The sequence below is a fragment of the Nyctibius grandis genome, chromosome 10, assembly GCF_013368605.1.
Source record: "Nyctibius grandis isolate bNycGra1 chromosome 10, bNycGra1.pri, whole genome shotgun sequence".
NCBI classification, from domain to species: Eukaryota; Metazoa; Chordata; class Aves; order Nyctibiiformes; family Nyctibiidae; genus Nyctibius; species Nyctibius grandis.
In genome coordinates, this window is record NC_090667.1 from 1764629 (window position 1) to 1784215 (window position 19587).

Consider the following 19587-nt stretch of genomic DNA (forward strand, 5'->3'; position numbering starts at 1 on the left):
GCCTGGGCTTTCCCGGGGAGAACCAGAGGCGAAATAACCTGCAGGTAAGTTCCCTTACAGTCAGGAGCAGTTTGGTGTGTTTTATTACACAAGGGGGAGATTTTTTTCCCCTGAAGTAATTAAAATAGCCTCTTTCACACACGAGAAAGGGAGGAGAGGGAATGAACTCTCCCTCTCCCTCCCCTCCTATGGCCCAAGGACTTTTATCCTAATACAAATGGACCCGCTGAGATTTTTTTTAAGGTCCCTCAGGCAGCCATCCAGCAAGAAAAGCAAAGTTAAACAACTCCGAACAAAAGCAGCAGGAGAAAGGGGGTGTGGTGGTGGAAATAATGCCCAGCTAAGTAGGAAACTTTAATGATGATACATGGAAAAAGTTAAACAATTAGAACTTGGATCAGTTTGGCCCCGGTCCCACCTCATTTAGTTAATAACCGGGGCCCTTCATCGTGTTTGATCTTACGCAGCAGCCAGGAGCCTGGAGGAGGCTCCTGGGCTCGGGCAGGTCAGATGGGGGCTGCCCCGGGGATGGCAGGGCCCCAGGCACCCTGTCCCCCCCACTGTCACCCTGGGGATCGCCCCATGGGAGGGGATCAAGCCCCCCAGCAGCAGTGCCCAGGGCAGGGGGAACGGGGGTGGCTGTAACACAAACACACCCAACATCCGTCTGTGTTCAAGGGTGAACAAAAAAATCACTAGCTGGAGAGTCATGAGCATGTTAATTATTTGATTACGTGCATTAATTAGACATGTTGTTCCGCAGACCCAGACTATAGGAAAACCTTCCATGCCACATGCAGACCTCAGAGGCTTTGTCTTTTGAAATATTTTCAGGCACATACAAGCAACAACTCCCATCTATGAACACTTTCCAAATGAAACCTTTTAGATTAAGTACCTGTTGGAGGCACTTATCTCCTGTTTCTTCTGACTTTCCCACACACCAGTGAATCAAACACCCATCAACTATTAAAACCAGACCCGGGGAGGTTTGGCTACCTAAGCCAACATCCCTCTGATACGGCTGCCAGACCCCTGTGTGCCCACCCTCCCCCTCCTGGTCCCCCGTGGGGCTGCTGTGGTTCGAGGGTCAGCAATGATGGGCTGGGACAGGGCCTCTTCTCCCAGGCAACCAGTGCTAGGACAAGAGGACACAGCCTCAAGCTTCGCCAGGGGAGGGTCAGGTTGGACATTAGGAAGCATTTCTTCTCAGCAAGGGTCATTAGCCATTGGAAGGGGCTGCCCAGGGAGGTGGTGGAGTCACCATCTCTGGAGGGGTTTAAGAAAAGACTGGACATGGCACTTAGTGCCCTGGTCTAGTTGCCATGGTGGTGTCAGGGCAATGGTTGGACTCGATGATCCCAGAGGGCTCTTCCAACCTGATTGATTCTGTGATTGTGTGACCAGCTTTGCCCCCACCATGCCGGTGTCGCAGCTCCGGGCTCCCTGGGCTGGTTCCGGGGCACGAGCCCGAGCGGTGCCGTGGCCGGCGCTGGGCGAGGGGACGTTGAGGAGCGTTGGTTGCTCACAGCTGTACCGTGGTGTGCACCATGCTGGGGAGAAGGGTGCCTGGATCCCCCCCACGGCGACGGGGCAGGCGACAGCCCCAGGCCCGCAGAGCTGCGGCTCCTGGTCCGGCGAGAGCTGGGGCCATCAGGTGGGATGGTTGGGAGTTAAAAAAACACAACTAACACCCCCCAAACCCACCCAGCAACCCTCAGACAAGGCTCCCAACGCACCCTGCTGGGAGAAGTGCAGCTCTCCGGCCCTGAGACACTGTGTAAGGTTTATCCAGTGTCCTCCTGGATGCCCAGGGACCCCTGCCCGTGCGGGCACTGCCATGGGAGACCAGGAACGCGAGACAAACCCGACAATACAATTTTATTCTTTATTTCATACAAACATCACCCTCCCCTTGTTTTACAGAGTTCAATAGCATCACCTGGTGACACGGGGCCTTGCTCGGCTTTGGGCAGCTCCTACAAACCCCACACTGTGAATAAGGTGGCCCGAAGCCAAGGAACAACGTGCCCCGGCACGGGGCTGTGTGAGGATGCTCCAGCTTTGGGCTCCTCGGGGGGATCAGATGAGTTGATTAATGCTAAGAAAGGGCATCACCAGCCAACGGCGTGGAAAAATGGATTTGTGGGAACTTGGTTTGACATGAAAAGCAAAGCCCCGTGCCCAGCGCTCCCGGTGCTGTACGGGGTTGAGGGGAAGCCTCCAGGTACCCAGCCAGGACACACACGCTGCCGGGCACGGGGCAGGCGCTGCCCAAATCCCTCTGAGGCTCCACAAGAAAAAGTCTAACTGTGGCTCTGTAACACCCTCAAATCCTCCCTCCCTCTGGGGTGCAGCACCTGTAGGAAGAACCTGCATGCTCAGCCCCAACCAGGACGATGCTCCCGACCCTCCGCTCCCAGATCTCTCAGCCCCCTGTTATGGAGAACCAGAAGGGGTAGGAGCGCTTTGGCCATCGCCCCATCTCTTATTTTCCTTTTCCACGGAAGGGAAGCAAGCACAGGTGTTTCTTTTTCTCCCCCCCATCCTCCCTCTCTCAAACAAGGAGGAGGGAGGGGGCTGTCACAAAGCAGCAGTAGCCTCGTGGTACCAAACACACGGCCCCTGGCATCCAGCACCTGTGTGACTGAACACTCTCTCTCCCCTCCAAACACTAATGTGAAAAAAACCATTTATCCAACAAAGCAACATCCCAAGAGCCTCAGAAACTTTTCCCCATCAAATAAAGCGAATGAAGGACCTGGCTGAAAGTGCAGCCTTGGGATACGGGTACAAATCTAACCCGCTGCCCCTGGGCTCGGGGCTCACCCCACTCCAGCCACTTCCCAAGTGCCTGGAGGGGTTTCAGCCCCACGTCCCTGCTGCGAGGCAGCGGTCTGGGGATCCAGAAATAAAGGACTACAAAAATATAGCAAAAGCTGGGGAAGAGTCAGGATGGCCGAAGCGAGGACAGCTGTGGGGCAGGAGCGCGGGAGCTCCGTGCTGTTTCAGTGTCCCTTACAGGCGCTGCACGGGTGAGTAGATGAGAGAACAACTGAACTGGGAGTGAGGGAAGGAAGGACAAAGCCTCGTCGCACGCTCAGTGTGGAGAGATCTCGGGGATCTTGGGTCTGTCTGTGTCAGCCTCCAACTGCAGCGCCCGGATCCAGGGAATGTCACAGCAAATACTGTTTTGAGACCACCTCTGCTGGGACGGGGCTGAGCCGGGGACCCCGACCCACTGGTACTGCCCCAGACTCCTCAGGGGGTCAGTTTTAATCACTGGGGCAGCCGGAGGGCAGGAGATTAAGGTCAGGATATAGGGGTCAGCTTCTTTTGTTAAAGTGCCTTATTTTCTTTGAGCTTTTAAAACATCTTCCTTGCTTTTTCAGAAGAGAGGGGCAAAAAAAAAAAAAGGAATACTGGTTTTATATGAATAAAGTAGAGAATTAATCAATATTTACACAGCTCTCGGATAAGGTTATGGCACAGACTAATAACCCGACACGGCAACCCGAAAAGCAGAGTGTCAAAAAGAAGGGAAAAACCTGCTCGTTTGCTTTCAACACCATCCCCCGGAGATCCCAAGTGTAAACGGTTTTATCTAGGAAAAGGCATTTTAACTGGGGCTTTGGCAGTCGGGGTTGATCCGAGCCGGCGGGGAGGCCGTGGGTGGGCGCGCGGCCGCCGACCTCTCCGGAGCACAGCCCGGGGTTTAGACAAGTTCAACTTTGGCGTTTGGATAAACAGCCACCACGTCATATCCCTCGGGGGGCTTAACCCTCTCCTTCGCGTGCGTCTCGCAGTACAGCTGCTCCTCGATGAAGAAATACCCTCGCTGCTTCAGGTTGAGGCCGCAGTCGTCGCACATGAAGCACTCGGGGTGGTAGAGCTTGTCCCGAGCTTTGACGATGGTGCCCCTGGGGAGAGATGGCGAGAGGTCTGGTGAGATGGAGGAACAACGAGCACAGACAGCTTCTCCTGCTGCCTCGAGTGGAAAGTGGCATGCAGGGGCACGTAAGGGCATTATCGTGGATTCCCATCCCAACATCTCAGCCCACCCAAAGCTGCCACCCTCCTCCGGGCATGGCTCCACCATATCTCCATGGGAAGGGATGCTCCACACCCGCCTCGAGGCAAAGCTGAGCCTCAAACGTCTACGCTGAGCCCAGACCCTCAAGCTGTGCCAGGGGAGGGTCAGGTTGGACATTAGGAAGCATTTCTTCTCAGCAAGAGTCATTAGCCATTGGAAGGGGCTGCCCAGGGAGGTGGTGGAGTCACCATCTCTGGAGGGGTTTAAGAAAAGCCTGGACATGGCACTTAGTGCCCTGGTCTAGTTGCCATGGTGGTGTCAGGGCAATGGTTGGACTCGATGAGCCCAGAGGGCTCTTCCAACCTCATTGATTCTGGGATTCTAACCCCAGCACAGGGAGCCAGCACCCTCCGAGCACTGCTGGCCGGGCTGGGACCTCAGCTCCCAGCACCGGCAACAACGTGCTCACGGGCGCTCGCAGAGCGGGCTCTCAGCCAGCAAACCTGGCTTCAGCAGAACATACGTTACAACAGGACATAAATTACGTATACGATGAAGGAGAAAAGCGCCTACACTCTCTGAAATCAGACCCAACATCCATCCACCTGAGAGTAACTCTTCAACAAACGAACACAAATACTCCACAGACCCTTCTGCTTGACCCTCGAGGCATCCGTGAGGCAGGGGAAGAGTGCCAGGGCGCAAGCCACAGGCCCCGGGCAGGTACTGTGATAAGCAGGGCAGAAACCACCCCACGAATCATCCCCGTTTTGCTCCAAGATTCCCTTTAAAGGGGCAAACCCAACCGCATCCCTCCGTTCCAGGTTTGTGCACGGTTAGCAAGAATCAGCCTGGGATCCCAGGTACCCCGCTGTCAGCCCTAACCCGTGTCTGGCAGGACCCAGCCGTGTCCCCACGTCCCCGTCCCCACGCCACACTCACACGATGCCGTTCCCGCAGCGGGTGCACTCGGGGAGCAGCTGCAGCCCCGACATGGCACCGCCCAGCTTCGACGCCGGCGACTTGATGTTTCGGGGGTTGCTCAGCTTGTCGAGTTTTTCACCTGCCAAGAATTTTAAACAGACACAGATTGAAAACTCGTCCTCTTGGAGCCTTTTTTTTTCTTTTTTTAATGACTGTGAAGCGAAGCCTGAAAGTTTGAACATAAAATCCCCAATGGACTTAAGGTTGAAAGGAAAATAAGAAGCTGAAATGTATAGTTTGGGGATCTCATTATTTAATGCTCAGAGCTGGCTCCTGCCTGTGTTAATGACAGAGGCAGGAAGCTGTGACAGACGCGAGGAGGGAGCCAAGAGCTCCTGATCTCCCTCCCTGCCTTGCTGAGGTTTATGCAAATGCCATTTACCTCCCCAGCCCCACGGTTCCGCCCCGGTGATCTTACACAACCGCGCTGGGCCGTGACATTTCACAAACCACCTCAGGAAAACAAGCTGCCACGCAGAAGCTGTTTGCAAGGTCCAATTTTCACATGATGCCCAAGCCTGCCACAAAATGTGGCAAGCCTCCCAACGCTGGCCTGAGTGGATGAAACCCCACGTGAAAGCTGCCACCCGGGTGTTCTCCCTCGCAGGGTGCCTGGACCCTCCCGTGCCGAGCTGAGCTGCCCCAGCACTGAAGTGACGTGGGGTAAAATGACCCAGAGCAGAGGAGTTTGCAAACCCACCCCGTCAGCTCTCACAGACACGTTCCTCAGAGGCTTTTCAAGCTTCTGGAGCTCATCAAGGGAAGGAGAAGGAGGTTGAGCCTCCAAGAGCAGCTTGGCGGGTGTGTGGCCATGGAACGAGTGGTGGTTGAAGCCCCACAGCGCCGCGGCCCCAGTCCCGGGGAGGTGTTGGGGGCTCGCTGGGACACGCTGGGGGTGCCAAGCTCCTTACCGTTCTCACCAGCCTCCAACATGCCCTGCAAGTATCGGAAGGACCCAGACTGCTTCGGCTCTGAAATGGGCTTTTCGTAATCCTGGAGCATCTTGTAGACATCTGACTCCACATCAATCCCATTTCTGTTCCGTGGGAGAGACTTCAAGGGGTCCAGGCTGTTTTAAGGAAAAGCAAGAAAGGCTCAAGTGAAATACAAACAGCAACTGCCAGCTCATCAGGGAGGTACTGAAACCTCCACAGATGCCCTCAGACCCCGCTGTGTTCCCGTGCCTGTCCCAGAACTGCCCCAAACCCCTTCCCTGTTCAGCTCCGATTGAGCAGCACAGCCGGGGCTGGCCCAGCGACCAGATGCCTTCAGGAGGAGGGCAGCTGCTTGCAAGCACCTAAAGTTGCTCTGCCACACGGGAATTTATTGAAAAAAATGGATAAAACAATGCATTTCATTAATTACACAGGGCCAGGGGATCTGCTCACCCCTTGTACCGCTGTTAGGGCAAAGGCAGGACAGCAAATCCCCTCAGCACCCACAAACGCCTCTCTCCAGTTAGTGCTTCTGTAGGCGGCTGCGTTAAAAGATGCATTTGCCAGACACAGCCCACAGCTTAAATGGAAAAACCACCCCGCCGGGCTGCTGAGCACCGAGGATGGGACACGAGAGCAGCCCCATAACCCCCAACCCCGCACCGACCCTCGGCACCCAGACCCGAAGCTGCTCCTTGTCTGTGTGCAGCACGATGGGGGCACAACAGACAACAAATAGTGATTTAAACCATTATTCCAGTTCACTCAATACATCAAAACATGAAAAGCGTCGTCTGGAATCAAAAATATTTTGGGTACATGTTTTGAGTAGAGACGAATTCTCCCTCTTCTCCCAGGCAATGAGCGATAGGACAAGAGGACACAGCCTCAAGCTTCGCCAGGGGAGGGTCAGGTTGGACATTAGGAAGCATTTCTTCTCAGCAAGGGTCATTAGCCATTGGAAGGGGCTGCCCAGGGAGGTGGTGGAGTCCCCATCTCTGGAGGGGTTGAAGAAAAGCCTGGCCATGGCACTTAGTGCCCTGGTCTAGTTGCCATGGTGGTGTCAGGGCAATGGTTGGACTCGATGATCCCAGAGGGCTCTTCCAACCTGATTGGTTCTGTGATTCTGTGATTTCAAGCGCTGTTGTGCTTTGCCGAGGCCCCAAAGCACAGCCCAGCTTCGTGGGAAGGGGCTCCTCTTCCTTTTTAAGGAGAAGGTCATCGAGTTCATTATAAAACCAACAAAACCAGCAAGAGCCCCCTCAGAGAGCCTAACAGTTATAGCCATCACCTGACTCATTTTCTCCATCAGCATTATATTCACGCCTGCTTAAAAAAAAAAAGAAATAAAATTCACTTTCAAACAAACAAAGGAAAAAACCCCAAAGGAAATTCACTTTCCAAGAAAAGCCAAAGCTCTGCTTTCTGGGAGCGACCGACCAGGTTCTCCTACAGCTCACTGAAATATGAATTCCTGCAGGCACAGAGTTCCTGAGCTGAAAAGAAACTCTCTCTGCTCTGTATTTGATACAGACTTTACTTTCTTGCAGAATATTTTGCCAGTCTGGAGGAGCATAAATCAGCATCAGCCATGTGAAAGCATCGCAGCCCACAACCTGGCCTGTCTCAGAGTCTGAGCTATCCCCCCCCAAACTGTTCTTGGCTACACAAAAGCTTTTTCTTTCCTACGACCGTTATTTATTTCCCAGCCTGCAGACAGCTGCACTGAGCAGATCTTACAGTTATAAACATCCCGAGTTTACTGGGGTTCGTTGTCTCTGTGGATACCTCCAGCTCCCAGGCCAAGTGTCTGCTCCTGGGTGTGTGGTGGTGCGATCCCGACTCCGAGGAGGGCAAACCCCTCTGTCCTGCCTTGAATATATACTTTGAAAACAAGGATACTGACATCTGTGCTGCTCCCTGGCATTAATCCCAGCCTGGGGACCAGATCTGATGCCGCTGACCTACCTACCCCCATCGGCAGCAGAAGGATCTTACGTAGATCTGGAAAACCAGCACCTTCACCCATCTCCAAGATAAATGGTTGAACGTTGCTTCAGCAGCACAAGCTTAAATTCAGGGTTGCAGTTAGAATCACAGAATTGTTTTGGTTGGAAAGGACCTTTAAGGTCATCGAGTCCAACCATTAACCCAACACTGGCAAGTCCACCGCTAACCCATGTCCCTCAGCACCACATCTACTCGTCTAGTCGCTGCATACATACACACGGCCATTTTGTTCAGCATTTGGCATCTCCAAACCCACTTTTTTAGTTTTGTTTTTGGGGTTGGTTTTTCAGTTTGACTTGTTTTTTTCTCCCACCTACACTCAACTGGAGTGAGTCTAGAGGAGGGCGACCAAGCTGGGGAAGGGTCTGGAGGGTCTGACCTATGAGGAATGGCTGAGGGAGCTGGGGGTGTTTAGCCTGGAGAAGAGGAGGCCCAGAGGTGACCTTAGTGCAGTCTACAACTACCTGAAGGGAGGTTGTAGTGAAGTGGGAGTCGGCCTCTTCTCCCAGGCAGCTAGTGATAGGACAAGAGGACACAGCCTCAAGCTTGGCCAGGGGAGGTTCAGGTTGGACATTAGGAAGCATTTCTTCTCAGCAAGGGTCATTAGCCATTGGAAGGGGCTGCCCAGGGAGGTGGTCGAGTCACCATCTCTGGAGGGGTTTAAGGAAAGCCTGGACATGGCACTTAGTGCCCTGGTCTAGTTGACAGGGTGGTGTCAGGGCAATGGTTGGACTCAATGATCACGAGGTCTCTTCCAACCTGATTGATGCTGTGATTCTGTGACTAACGGAGCAGGCGCTGAACCTGGCATCTCTGGAGCTCCAGGAGCACCACAGCCTCAACGCACCCCCCTGACACCCAGTTTGCAGGACCCAGCGTGCGAGCCGAGCCCCCGTCCTACCTGTGGGCAGGAGCGATGTGGAGCCCGCTGAGCTGCCCCGGCAGAGCCGCCTCGGAGCCGCCGGCAGCGTGGGGCCGGGCCGGGTGCTGCGGCTGCACGCTCAGCATCGGCTTCGTGTCCATGGGGCTGCCCCCAGCCCCGTGGGGCATCGCCCTCCTGCTTGGGGTGGGCCCGTTGTCCTGGAAGAGAAGAAAAAGCAGAAACAACCTGTGAGATTTACAGCTCTTGGTATGATACACACGGAGAGACTGCGTTGGGACGTGCAGTTTGCAGTAATAATATTTTACACGCGCTGGGGAAAACAGAGATATGCGGCAGGGAAAGGAAAACTCAGACTCGACCCACAGTTAAATCTTGCTGAGTCCCCGCAGCTTGCCTTGGTCTCCTACCAGATGAACTTGCCTGTTCCCCCACAGTGAGCCACTGCCAAGTATTCTGCATTTATTCTCCCGTAAAAGCATATTTGTTATTTCCGCAGAAAAAAGGCTGCGAGTCTGCTTCTCATTTCGTGTTACATCACCCCGAGAGCACTTATCGCTCTCGTGACTTAGAATCATAGAATAGTTTGGGTTGGAAGGGACCTTAAAGCTCATCTAGTTCCAACCCCCTGCCATGGGCACGGACACCTTCCACCAGACCAGGTTGCTCAAAGCCCCATCCAACCTTCTTTGGGGCAGTCACTCCTGATCTACATCAGCAAAACAGGATAAAACCCGGGCTCTGCAGCCACCCGCACGGGTCGGGCAAGTCCACGAGCCCAGGGGCCAGTCCTGGTGTTTTCACTTCCTTGCAGCTACCCTCGTCCGCAAAGATCCATGTTCATTTCTGGAGGTTTTCTCCCAAAATAAGATCAGTCATTAACAGTGTGAGAAACTGGTCATTAGCCATTGGAAGGGGCTGCCCAGGGAGGTTGTGGAGTCACCATCTCTGGAGGGGTTTAAGAAAAGCCTGGACATGGCACTTAGTGCCCTGGTCTAGTTGCCATGGTGGTGTCAGGGCAATGGTTGGACTCGATGATCCCAGAGGGCTCTTCCAACCTCATTGATTCTGTGATTCTGTGAAACACATGGTCAAGTGCTCAGCTTGGCATTCATATTGTCGTTGGCTTTTTAATTCCCAAGGCAAACTACGGAAATCTTTTTGCCATGTGACCTCAAGTCAGGAACTCAGATGCCATTAAAATGCAAGTTTTCCATATTACTTTAGCTCCACAAAGCACGACCTACGTGTTTTTGCCAAAGCTTTGTTAGTCAGCCCCGCGCACACCCATAAATCCAACAGTACCTACTGCTAATCTCGGCATAAGCCACCTGGGCCAGGCTCTACCCGTGCACGCTCAGCCTGGGAGCGACCAGCAGCCCCTTCCCCAGCGAGGGGCTGATTCCAGCCGTTGGGACACGGCCGGAGGACACGTGCCAGCTGCTATCGCCAGCCACGCGGAGCAGAAACATGCCCGTGGCCATGGCAGAAATAGATGTTGTGTAAGAGGCTGCGATCTGTTTAATCTGTTCGAGGGCAGATCCCCAGCGATGCTGCCTTGAACCTTCTCAGGAGGCTGATGCTGATGCAAAAGCAAGCAGAACAAGCAAACACCGTCCTGCGACCCACTAACTCTGGGCCCTGCACTTCAAGAAAGATGTTGAGGTGTTGGAGCGAGTCCAGAGGAGGGCGACCAAGCTGGTGAAGGGTCTGGGGGGTCTGACCTACGAGGAACAGCTGAGGGAGCTGGGGGTGTTTAGCCTGGAGAAGAGGAGGCTCAGAGGTGACCTTAGTGCAGTCTACAACTACCTGAAGGGAGGTTGTAGCGCAGTGGGAGTCGGCCTCTTCTCCCAGGCAACCAGCGCTAGGACAAGAGGACACAGCCTCAAGCTTGGCCAGGGGAGGGTCAGGTTGGACATTAGGAAGCATTTCTTCTCAGCAAGGGTCATTAGCCATTGGAAGGGGCTGCCCAGGGAGGTGGTGGAGTCACCATCTCTGGAGGGGTTTAAGACAAGACTGGACATGGCACTTAGTGCCCTGGTCTAGTTGACATGGTGGTGTCAGGGCAACGGTTGGACTCGATGATCCCAGAGGGCTCTTCCAACCTGGTTGATTCTGTGATTCTGTGTAACAAAGCACATATTGCGGGGCTCTAACACAAAGCTTACTTTTGACCGAAATAATCCAATAAATACTAATTGGAAACAAATGTCTACCCGTGGTGCAGAGCAGAAAACACTGGCACTCCCCAGCCTTGTAAAAATGAACAGCTAAGAGAAATAAAAACCAGACCCTGTTAAGCAAAAGATCACGAAAGCCCAACCCTTCAGTCCTTCCTAAGGCAAAACTCCCATTGATAAAAACCGGGCGTAATTAAGAACTGCAAGATGGTGCCTTTGAGGGTTTTTTTCTGCCACCAGTTGAAAAACTGCAGACTCCTGCGAGCTCCATCACCTCGAAAGCCTCGGCAACCGCCCCGAGCCCTCTCTCACTGCTCCTTCCACACCGTGCATGCACACACATGTGGGAAAGGCTGCTTCCAACACAACAACTTCAAATTATCTATTAAAAAAGGAATTTTGCTGCCAGGAATAATATAATTTTAACTGTTCCCCAATTTATACTCTTAAAAAAAAAAAAGAAAATTACAACCAGGCTACGGGTTTCCAGTTCCCAGATTTACATTATTATTTCAAGGGAAATAAAGAAAAACACTTTCAGCTGTGACACAGAGAGGAAAAGAAGGATCATAAACATTTCAGGGGAAAAAAAAGCAATGGCCCATGCTGGCTGGCAGGGCAGTGCGAGCTGCGGAGTTGTGCTTTTAAAAAGTCATTATCGTTAATTATCTGTGATGCCCAGCTGGTGCGAGGGAAGCGGTGGCTGGAGCCTCTGCCCTGGCCCACGGGCTCCCCCGCACCAGGGACACCCAGACTGTGTTGGGGAGCACGGGGCTGGCCACTGTTTCTGGAACAAAAACCTCCTCCACCCATGGAGACCATAATCTCCATGGCCTTGCTTTAATCCGAGGCAGTTTGTAAAGCGGTGCCCACATGTCCCTGTTGGGCTCAGCAACTTGTACATCATAGAATCACCGAATCAATGAGGTTGGAAGAGCCCTCTGGGATCATCGAGTCCAACCATTGCCCTGACACCACCATGTCAACTAGACCAGGGCACTAAGTGCCATGTCCAGGCTTTTCTTAAACCCCTCCAGAGATGGTGACTCCACCACCTCCCTGGGCAGCCCCTTCCAATGGCTAATGACCCTTGCTGAGAAGAAATGCTTCCTGATGTCCAACCTGAACCTCCCCTGGCAAAGCTTGAGGCTATGTGCTCAAGGCTGTGACCTGGCAGCATCCATACGGGTCAACGGGCTCCTCCTGCCCGACCCCGAGCGCTCCCGCTACCCTAACGCCCACCAGACCGAGACCATGGAGACGGAGCGATGGATGTCCCTCAGCCTCCTCCACCAAGGTCTCTACAGGCTTTGGAGACCTGTGCTCCGTGTCAGGGGCAGCTTGTGGCTCTGTGGGACACGCACAGACAGCACTGACCCCTCTGAGAGCACACCAGCCTTCGCTACACAACTTTCCCGTGGCACAAAAAGCTGTTCCCAGGACAGAGCTCAGGCTCCTTTTTCCCATCCCAAAGGCTGTGAGACCTCTGCAAGGCTTCGTGTTGTGCAAAACACTCACGCGTTTGTTCTCAGGAACCTAGAACCAGATGGATTTCTTTCCAGTTCTCAAATTCAAGATCAGAAACAATTTCCCCCCCTCTGGGACCTAATTTGCTTTTCTCTGCTGGCTTTTCTTTCTCCTTTTCACAGCCTCTTTTAAATTAAGAGGCTTTGCAAACCCTTCCTCAGAGCTGGCCTGCGAAGTTTCACCGAGGAGAACTCTTTAGCTTACGAAACAGACTCGCAATCTGTTTTCTCACGCTCGCCTTCTAGGACCATCAGTTCTGAAGCGTGACCAACCTCCTGACACGCAGCGTTCAGAGCTCCTGGAGCTCAGGCCTCCTGGCAAACACGGTTCATGCAGCCACCCCACAGCAGATAAGCATGAGGCAGAGCTAAAGAGGAGCTGCTTGGACGGACAAAGTCCCAATGCCTGGGAGCAGAATCACAGAATCAACCAGGTTGGAAGAGCCCTCTGGGATCATCAAGTCCAGCCATTGCCCTGACACCACCATGGCAACTAGACCAGGGCACTAAATGCCATGTCCAGTCTTTTCTTAAACCCCTCCAGAGATGGTGACTCCACCACCAGCAGGTGAGTTTTGGGGTGGTTTTGCGTGCGGTTACAGTACCGACGCAGATGCTACTGCATCTCTTTCCACTGACCCTCGGCCACCAACAGCCACATGCCATCAGCTTTGCTTGCACTGAGCCGTACCTCACCCTACACAGACTCTCAACCACGTCCTTGGGTGCCACCACTTATTAAGATAGAAGAAAAGAGAAATGTAACTGGTTTTTGGATGCCTGGCCGTTGACCCCACTACATCATGCAGCATCAAGAGCACGAAGGGAACAATTTCCCTTTTGTATTTAAGGGGAAGGTGCTGACAGACAGGTTGCTTGGATTTAATCCTGGGAATTCCTCAAAGAGCCAGAAATAAGAAAAAAGAGCCAGAAAGAAGGCCAACGGCATCCTGGCCTCTATCAGGAATAGTGTAGCCAGCCGGTCTAGGGAAGGGATCGTCCCTCTGTACTGGGCACTGGTGAGGCCGCACCTTGAATCCCGTGTCCAGTTCTGGGCCCCGCACTTCAAGAGAGATGTTGAGGTGTTGGAGTGAGTCCAGAGGAGGGCGACCAAGCTGGGGAAGGGTCTGGAGGGTCTGACCTACGAGGAACGGCTGAGGGAGCTGGGGGTGTTTAGCCTGGAGAAGAGGAGGCTCAGAGGTGACCTTAGTGCAGTCTCCAACTACCTGAAGGGAGGTTGTAGCACAGTGAGACTCGGCCTCTTCTCCCAGGCAACTAGCGATAGGACAAGAGGACACAGCCTCAAGCTTTGCCAGGGGAGGTTCAGGTTGGACATTAGGAAGCATTTCTTCTCAGCAAGGGTCATTAGCCATTGGAAGGGGCTGCCCAGGGAGGTGGTGGAGTCACCATCTCTGGAGGGGTTTAAGAAAAGCCTGGACATGGCACTTAGTGCCCTGGTCTAGTTGACATGGTGGTGTCAGGGCAATGGTTGGACTCGATGAGCCCAGAGGGCTCTTCCAACCTGATTGATTCTGTCATTCTGTAATAGGGAAAGCTTTTTTTCCCCCTTCTTCTACAAGCACTTACTCAATTTCTAGCAAGTCCCTCTGCTCCATGCCTGCTTATGAGCAAATCTCTTCTCCCCTCTCTCAGCTGAAGGTATTTCCTTTAGATACAGTGTAACGCCGGGACCCAGCCAGCCCAGCAATGACCACAATCAGCACAGAAATGAAGCTCAAATGCTTTTCACAGGACACATCGTTTCCAATTTCAGGAAACATATAGGGGAGCACTAAAAGAAGCAAGCTGAAGGTTTCAGCAGAAATAGAAATAAACTCTATGGCTTCACCACGCAGAGCTAAAGCATCTCTAGGTAACAAATACGAACAAAGCTTTGCCTGCTCATGGCAGTTGTGCCCCTGACTCTGCTGGAGCAGCCGAACTGAGACACTTTCATCCCTCAGGGTCTTTAGTCAAACCTGTAACAGGGCAGAAGACTCAAAAATTAAATACTTCTATCAAGCTAATCGCTGCTGCAGTAAGTGTTCCCCTGTAGGAAAACATGGGGCCTGCAGGAATTTTGGAAAGGTTTGAAAGTCAGTCTCAGTCCCTGTCTCTTTTGGAGAGAGTTTATCATATTCTGAAACCACCTTTTGCAGAGTCAACAAAAAGCATAAATCTCTTCAGATTTTTAAAATCCATCAAAGCGAGCACGCAGGTTCAGCTGCCTGCCTCACAGGAACAGTGTTGGGATCCAAAGCTGGGCAGAGTTTAACTCATGGATTTAAACTAAGCCCGTCTCTTGGCAAGGAGAAGTCCCCAGGCTCGCCGCCTCGGCTGCCCTCGGTGATGCTTTGTCTCTGATAAACTGGTTCAGAAGTACCAGAAATGGAAATCTTATTATCACCCCCAGAGAAGCTCTACAGGACGGACAGCACGGTTTTCATTTGAATGCAAATAACAGATTTACACAGTGGTTGGTGTCCACAGGAGTGGGATCGATTCTCCAGCTCACCTCGAAGGAAGTCCCCCCCCAAAGCTGGGGGAAAAGGGTAATTTTTAAAAGCTACACACGCTTTAACACATATTTCCCTACGAGCACTGTTCAGATGTGCTGTCGAGATGCCAGTTTTAGGGACTAAGCAGCCTCCAATCTAACTCTGAAAAGCTCCAGTAAGTACAATCCCACTCTTTAGCTCAGCTCAGAAGATCAACAGGTAAGAAAAAAGGTCGGGTGTAGTTTGCTGAAGCTGGATGAACGGACCATGTGGGTTATTTTATGAGATGGATTTCAAATATTCTGCCCAGTTCCTCTTTCAGCTCTGAAGAAAAACCTTATCCATCACGTCCTCCTTCCTACACTCCTTTCACAGTCAGCTGAACACCAAATTAGTTTTTCAGATCTCCCTAAATAACAGATCAAACCCTTAAAATCAGATGGTCTTTTCGTTAAAAGGCCGCAGACGATGTTCACATGAGACACAACTCAAGCTGGAGCCAAGCCCCAGCCTGCCCGCGTCCCCAGGATGGTCCGTGCCCTGAGAAGGCACAGCCACCCCTGCACAACGAGGGACATGTCGGGACGGGAGCTCAAAATGAGCCCCACAGCCTCGTGCAGGTGTTGGATGTGCTGAAAAACACCTGTGGGTCACGTCCAGGTGGGCAGAGACACAGCATCTCCCCTGCCCCCAGCATCCCCCAGGCTCTCAGACACAGTTGCCTCCGCACACTCTCACCCCAGCAGGTCAAACAAGAGCCTGCAAAGAGCAATTAATCTTAAACGAGCAACAAGGAAAAGTGGAATGGGAGAAGTTATTTTCCCCAATGGATGAGAACAGAAACACGGAAGGACACGTGTGCTCCCAAACTTCTGAGCACACGAGCTGGCAGTTTCCTTACCTGCGCTAACAGTCATCACCGAAACTGATGTTATCAAGTGCAATAACACGGTATATATCTGCGTTAGCTCTTCATCCCACAGCATTTTCTGTTTTCTCCTAAATGAACCCACACCGTTAGTGTTTCAGCCCAGCTCCTACTGCCCTGCCATGAGAACAAACTGTCCAAGTCACCCGGACAGAAGAAAACACCACTTTGAAGTCTCTACTCCCATTTTTTTCCCTTTATCCTAAGATTGTTCTTTCCTCTTTCATATACCAGGATTATTGAAGCTCAGTTAATAAAGATGCTGATTTATACAAGAGGATACATAAAGGATATAAGAGAATATATTTATATAGAGGATTTCACATCAAAGGTTACAGCTACAACAGTCTGACGCGTCACCGTGGTACTGAGAAAACTTTCCTTTCAAATGATTCAATATTATATCATAGGAAAAACAATAAACACAAGCTCACACCAACTTGTGTGTAAGCTCTTCACCCAGTGAAGCAGATCAGCAGATCCTGGTGCTGTATAAACCCCCAGGATCCGAGTGGGAAACGCTGCCCGAGTCCCTGCAGCCCCAGGCTGACACCGCTTCCAGCGCCCGTCAGGATTCAGCGTGTTTCTGCGATTAAATCAGGCCTCAAACAACAGGCTGGGAGTTCCCAGGCGACGGGAACCCGCGCTCGTGCCAGGGCATTATCTCATCCTTTGTTTTCCCCAAAGTCTGAGGCAGACTTTTTCCCCGTCCCCCCACCGATGCCTGCGCGAGGGCTGGACGGGGGCTGCGGGTCCGGCGAGAGCTTTTGAGGAGCAGCCACAGTCCATCCCATGGTCTCCTGGTCACAGGATCAATCAATCAGGTTGGAAGAGCCCTCTGGGATCATCAAGTCCAACCATTGCCCTGACACCACCATGGCAACTAGACCAGGGCACTAAGTGCCATGTCCAGTCCATGCGGCCCAGGGGAGGAAGGAAGGTCCCTCACCTCGGGGCAGGAGACTCCACCTCTCCAGCGAGGAGGCTTTAACCCCCAGTGCACAGAAGGAACCCTGGTCTGTGCCATTTGCTTTTGCAAAGATGTGTATGGAAGTTTCCCACACAACACCAACCCATTGAGAACTTAAAGCAATACCTGGAGCCAATTAATCAAATGAGTTGAGTTCATCCTTAATAAAAAAGTAACAATAATTTACTGAGACCAAAAAAATAAATATGAGAATATTTAAGACATTTTTAAAGCTGTTAAAATCAGTGCCAAGGGACAAGTCAGGTTGGACATTAGGAAGAATTTCTTTTCAGAAAAGGTTATTAGACATTGGAAGGGGCTGCCCAGGGAGGTGGTAGAGTCACCATCTCTGGAGGGGTTTAAGAAAAGACTGGACATGGCACTTAGTGCCATGGTCTAGTTGCCATGGTGGTGTCAGGGCAATGGTTGGACTCGATGATCCGAGAGGGCTCTTCCAACCTGGTTGATTCTGTGATTCTGTGAAGTTCGGACCAAACCCCCCTCCCTGCCCCAGTGTGGGACACCACTGCTGTCCCCAGGTGCCCAGGGCTGGGACACCAGAGGCTCAGACTCACACCCAAAGCCCACATATCATCATCTTTATTTATTTTTTTCAATTAGGAGCAAGTACGATCAGTAGTGTAGCAGACTGACACTATTATGAGGTGGCTACCTCTGAGGTCAGGGCAGGTATGAGAAGCCCAGTGGGCACCGCTCTGCCAGCTGGGTGGCACTGGGATGCCATTCCCACGGGAAGTGCCTCTCCCTGCCCGGACAGCCGGAGGAAACCCAGCCTCTCCACCCAGCCTTACACCCCACGGAGCTTATTTCAGCCACGTGCCCAGCTCTGGGAGGACTCTCAGCCTACTCCAGCTTCGGCCACGCGCTGCCTATTCCATTTCTGCTGCAATTATTCTCACACCAGACACTTGATCTACTGTCAATCAGCGCAGACGGGGATCTGCCCCATGGCCCGAAGCCCACATTTCCAGCCCCCCCTGGGCCAGAAAGCTGCCAGTTTCTGTCAAGAAAACAAACATCCTCTCCTTTTATTAGCACCACATGGCTGTATTTTGACCAGCAAGCTCATGCTGCAAGGAGACGAAGACAGGGGGACTTGCAGAAACTGATGGATTCATTATTTAGGATGTAAGTTTGGAGGTCACTGAATTTGTGTCCTCCTCTATAGCCCCTCACTGCTAACAACAGGCTCGTGTGCTGTAAGCACCTGAGCACCAAAGCCTGCTTGCTTTGAAGCGTTATTTCACGAAGGTGACTCCGTAGCATCCTGCCCGCACTTCAAGAAAGATGTTGAGGTGTTGGAACGAGCCCAGAGGAGGGCGACCAAGCTGGTGAAGGGTCTGGAGGGTCTGACCTACAAGGAATGGCTGAGGGAGCTGGGGGTGTTTAGCCTGGAGAAGAGGAGGCTCAGAGGTGACCTTAGTGCAGTCTACAACTACCTGAAGGGGGGTTGTAGCGCAGTGGGAGTCGGCCTCTTCTCCCAGGCAACCAGTGATAGGACAAGAGGACACAGCCTCAAGCTTCGCCAGGGGAGGTTCAGGTTGGACATTAGGAAGCATTTCTTCTCACCAAGGGTCATTAGCCATTGGAAGGGGCTGCCCAGGAAGGTGGTGGAGTCACCATCTCTGGAGGGGTTTAAGAAAAGCCTGGACATGGCACTTAGTGCCCTGGTCTAGTTGCCATGGTGGTGTCAGGGCAATGGTTGGACTCGATGATCTCAGAGGGCTCTTCCAACCTGATTGATTCTGTGATTTCTGCTGTGACCAAGCAGCTCTCCCCACCTCCAGCCTCTTCAGTTGTGAGGGCAGTTACTCCCTGCAGACACAGCATTAATCGAAGTTTTAATAGGGAGGATTGATTACATTCTTGCTCTCTGAGCAGGGGTTTTCCGCAAAGCTCAACTGACAAAGTACAACAGATTTAGAAGGAGAGGAGACGAGCGCTCATCAGCTGGTCCACACCTTCCCAGTTCTCCTGCACAAAAGGTAACTGGAAGCCTCACTGCCTTCAAGACAGATTGCACCTAAATAAACAAAAATGTAATCATAGGGTATGTGCTTTCTTAGAAATCACACAGATTTAGGCATTCAGCTTATGCTCACATGTTTTGGGGCCTCTACAGCAAGAATTCCTGTAGTCACAATTCAAAAGACTTTCAAGACATCTTTCCCCAGGATGATGGAAAAGTTGACAGAGTAAAACCTGGAGGAAGGAAAGACATGTGCTCCCCATTACTGCAAAGGCCACTTGGGGTAAAACTCTCAAAACCCTTGCAAGGACGACCCCAAACCTATTTCTGTGATTCGAGGGCAGAATTCCAGCAGGATTTTTCCCCCGTGTTTCAAAGCAGATTGCTTGTTTCCAGATGCGAGGAAGTGCACCTAGAGGCTGCACGTTTTGAGCCAAGCTATTTACGATGAGTCTTTTCTTTCTCACAGTCCAGTAAATGCCTTTGCTGCAGGGGCTGAATGAACCCAGCCCAGGACAGCCCTGGCTCCTACGGCATCGCCCCACGGGAGCTCCAGCCACGGCCGGGATCTCCGCGCCCGGGGACAGGATGCCTGCAGCAAGGGTCTGCTCTCTTGGGTGCTGATGATCACCCTTGGCGTCACGCAAGTCAGA

At 52.3% G+C, this 19587-nt stretch overlaps 1 protein-coding gene across 1 annotated transcript in view; it reads right to left on the reverse strand.

Annotated features, from left to right (window-relative positions):
* Window positions 1-3426: 3426 nt before the first annotated feature.
* PDLIM4 (PDZ and LIM domain 4) overlaps window positions 3427-19587 on the reverse strand; it is a 42958-nt gene continuing 26797 nt past the window's right edge. Inside the window, exons 4-7 of the mRNA XM_068409494.1 lie at window positions 8864-9042; window positions 5929-6086; window positions 4976-5096; window positions 3427-3920 (exon numbers count right to left, since the gene is read on the reverse strand). Of these exons, the coding sequence (XP_068265595.1) occupies window positions 3716-3920; window positions 4976-5096; window positions 5929-6086; window positions 8864-9042 (663 nt within the window). The 3' untranslated portion in view covers window positions 3427-3715. The remainder of the gene's footprint in view (window positions 3921-4975; window positions 5097-5928; window positions 6087-8863; window positions 9043-19587) is intronic.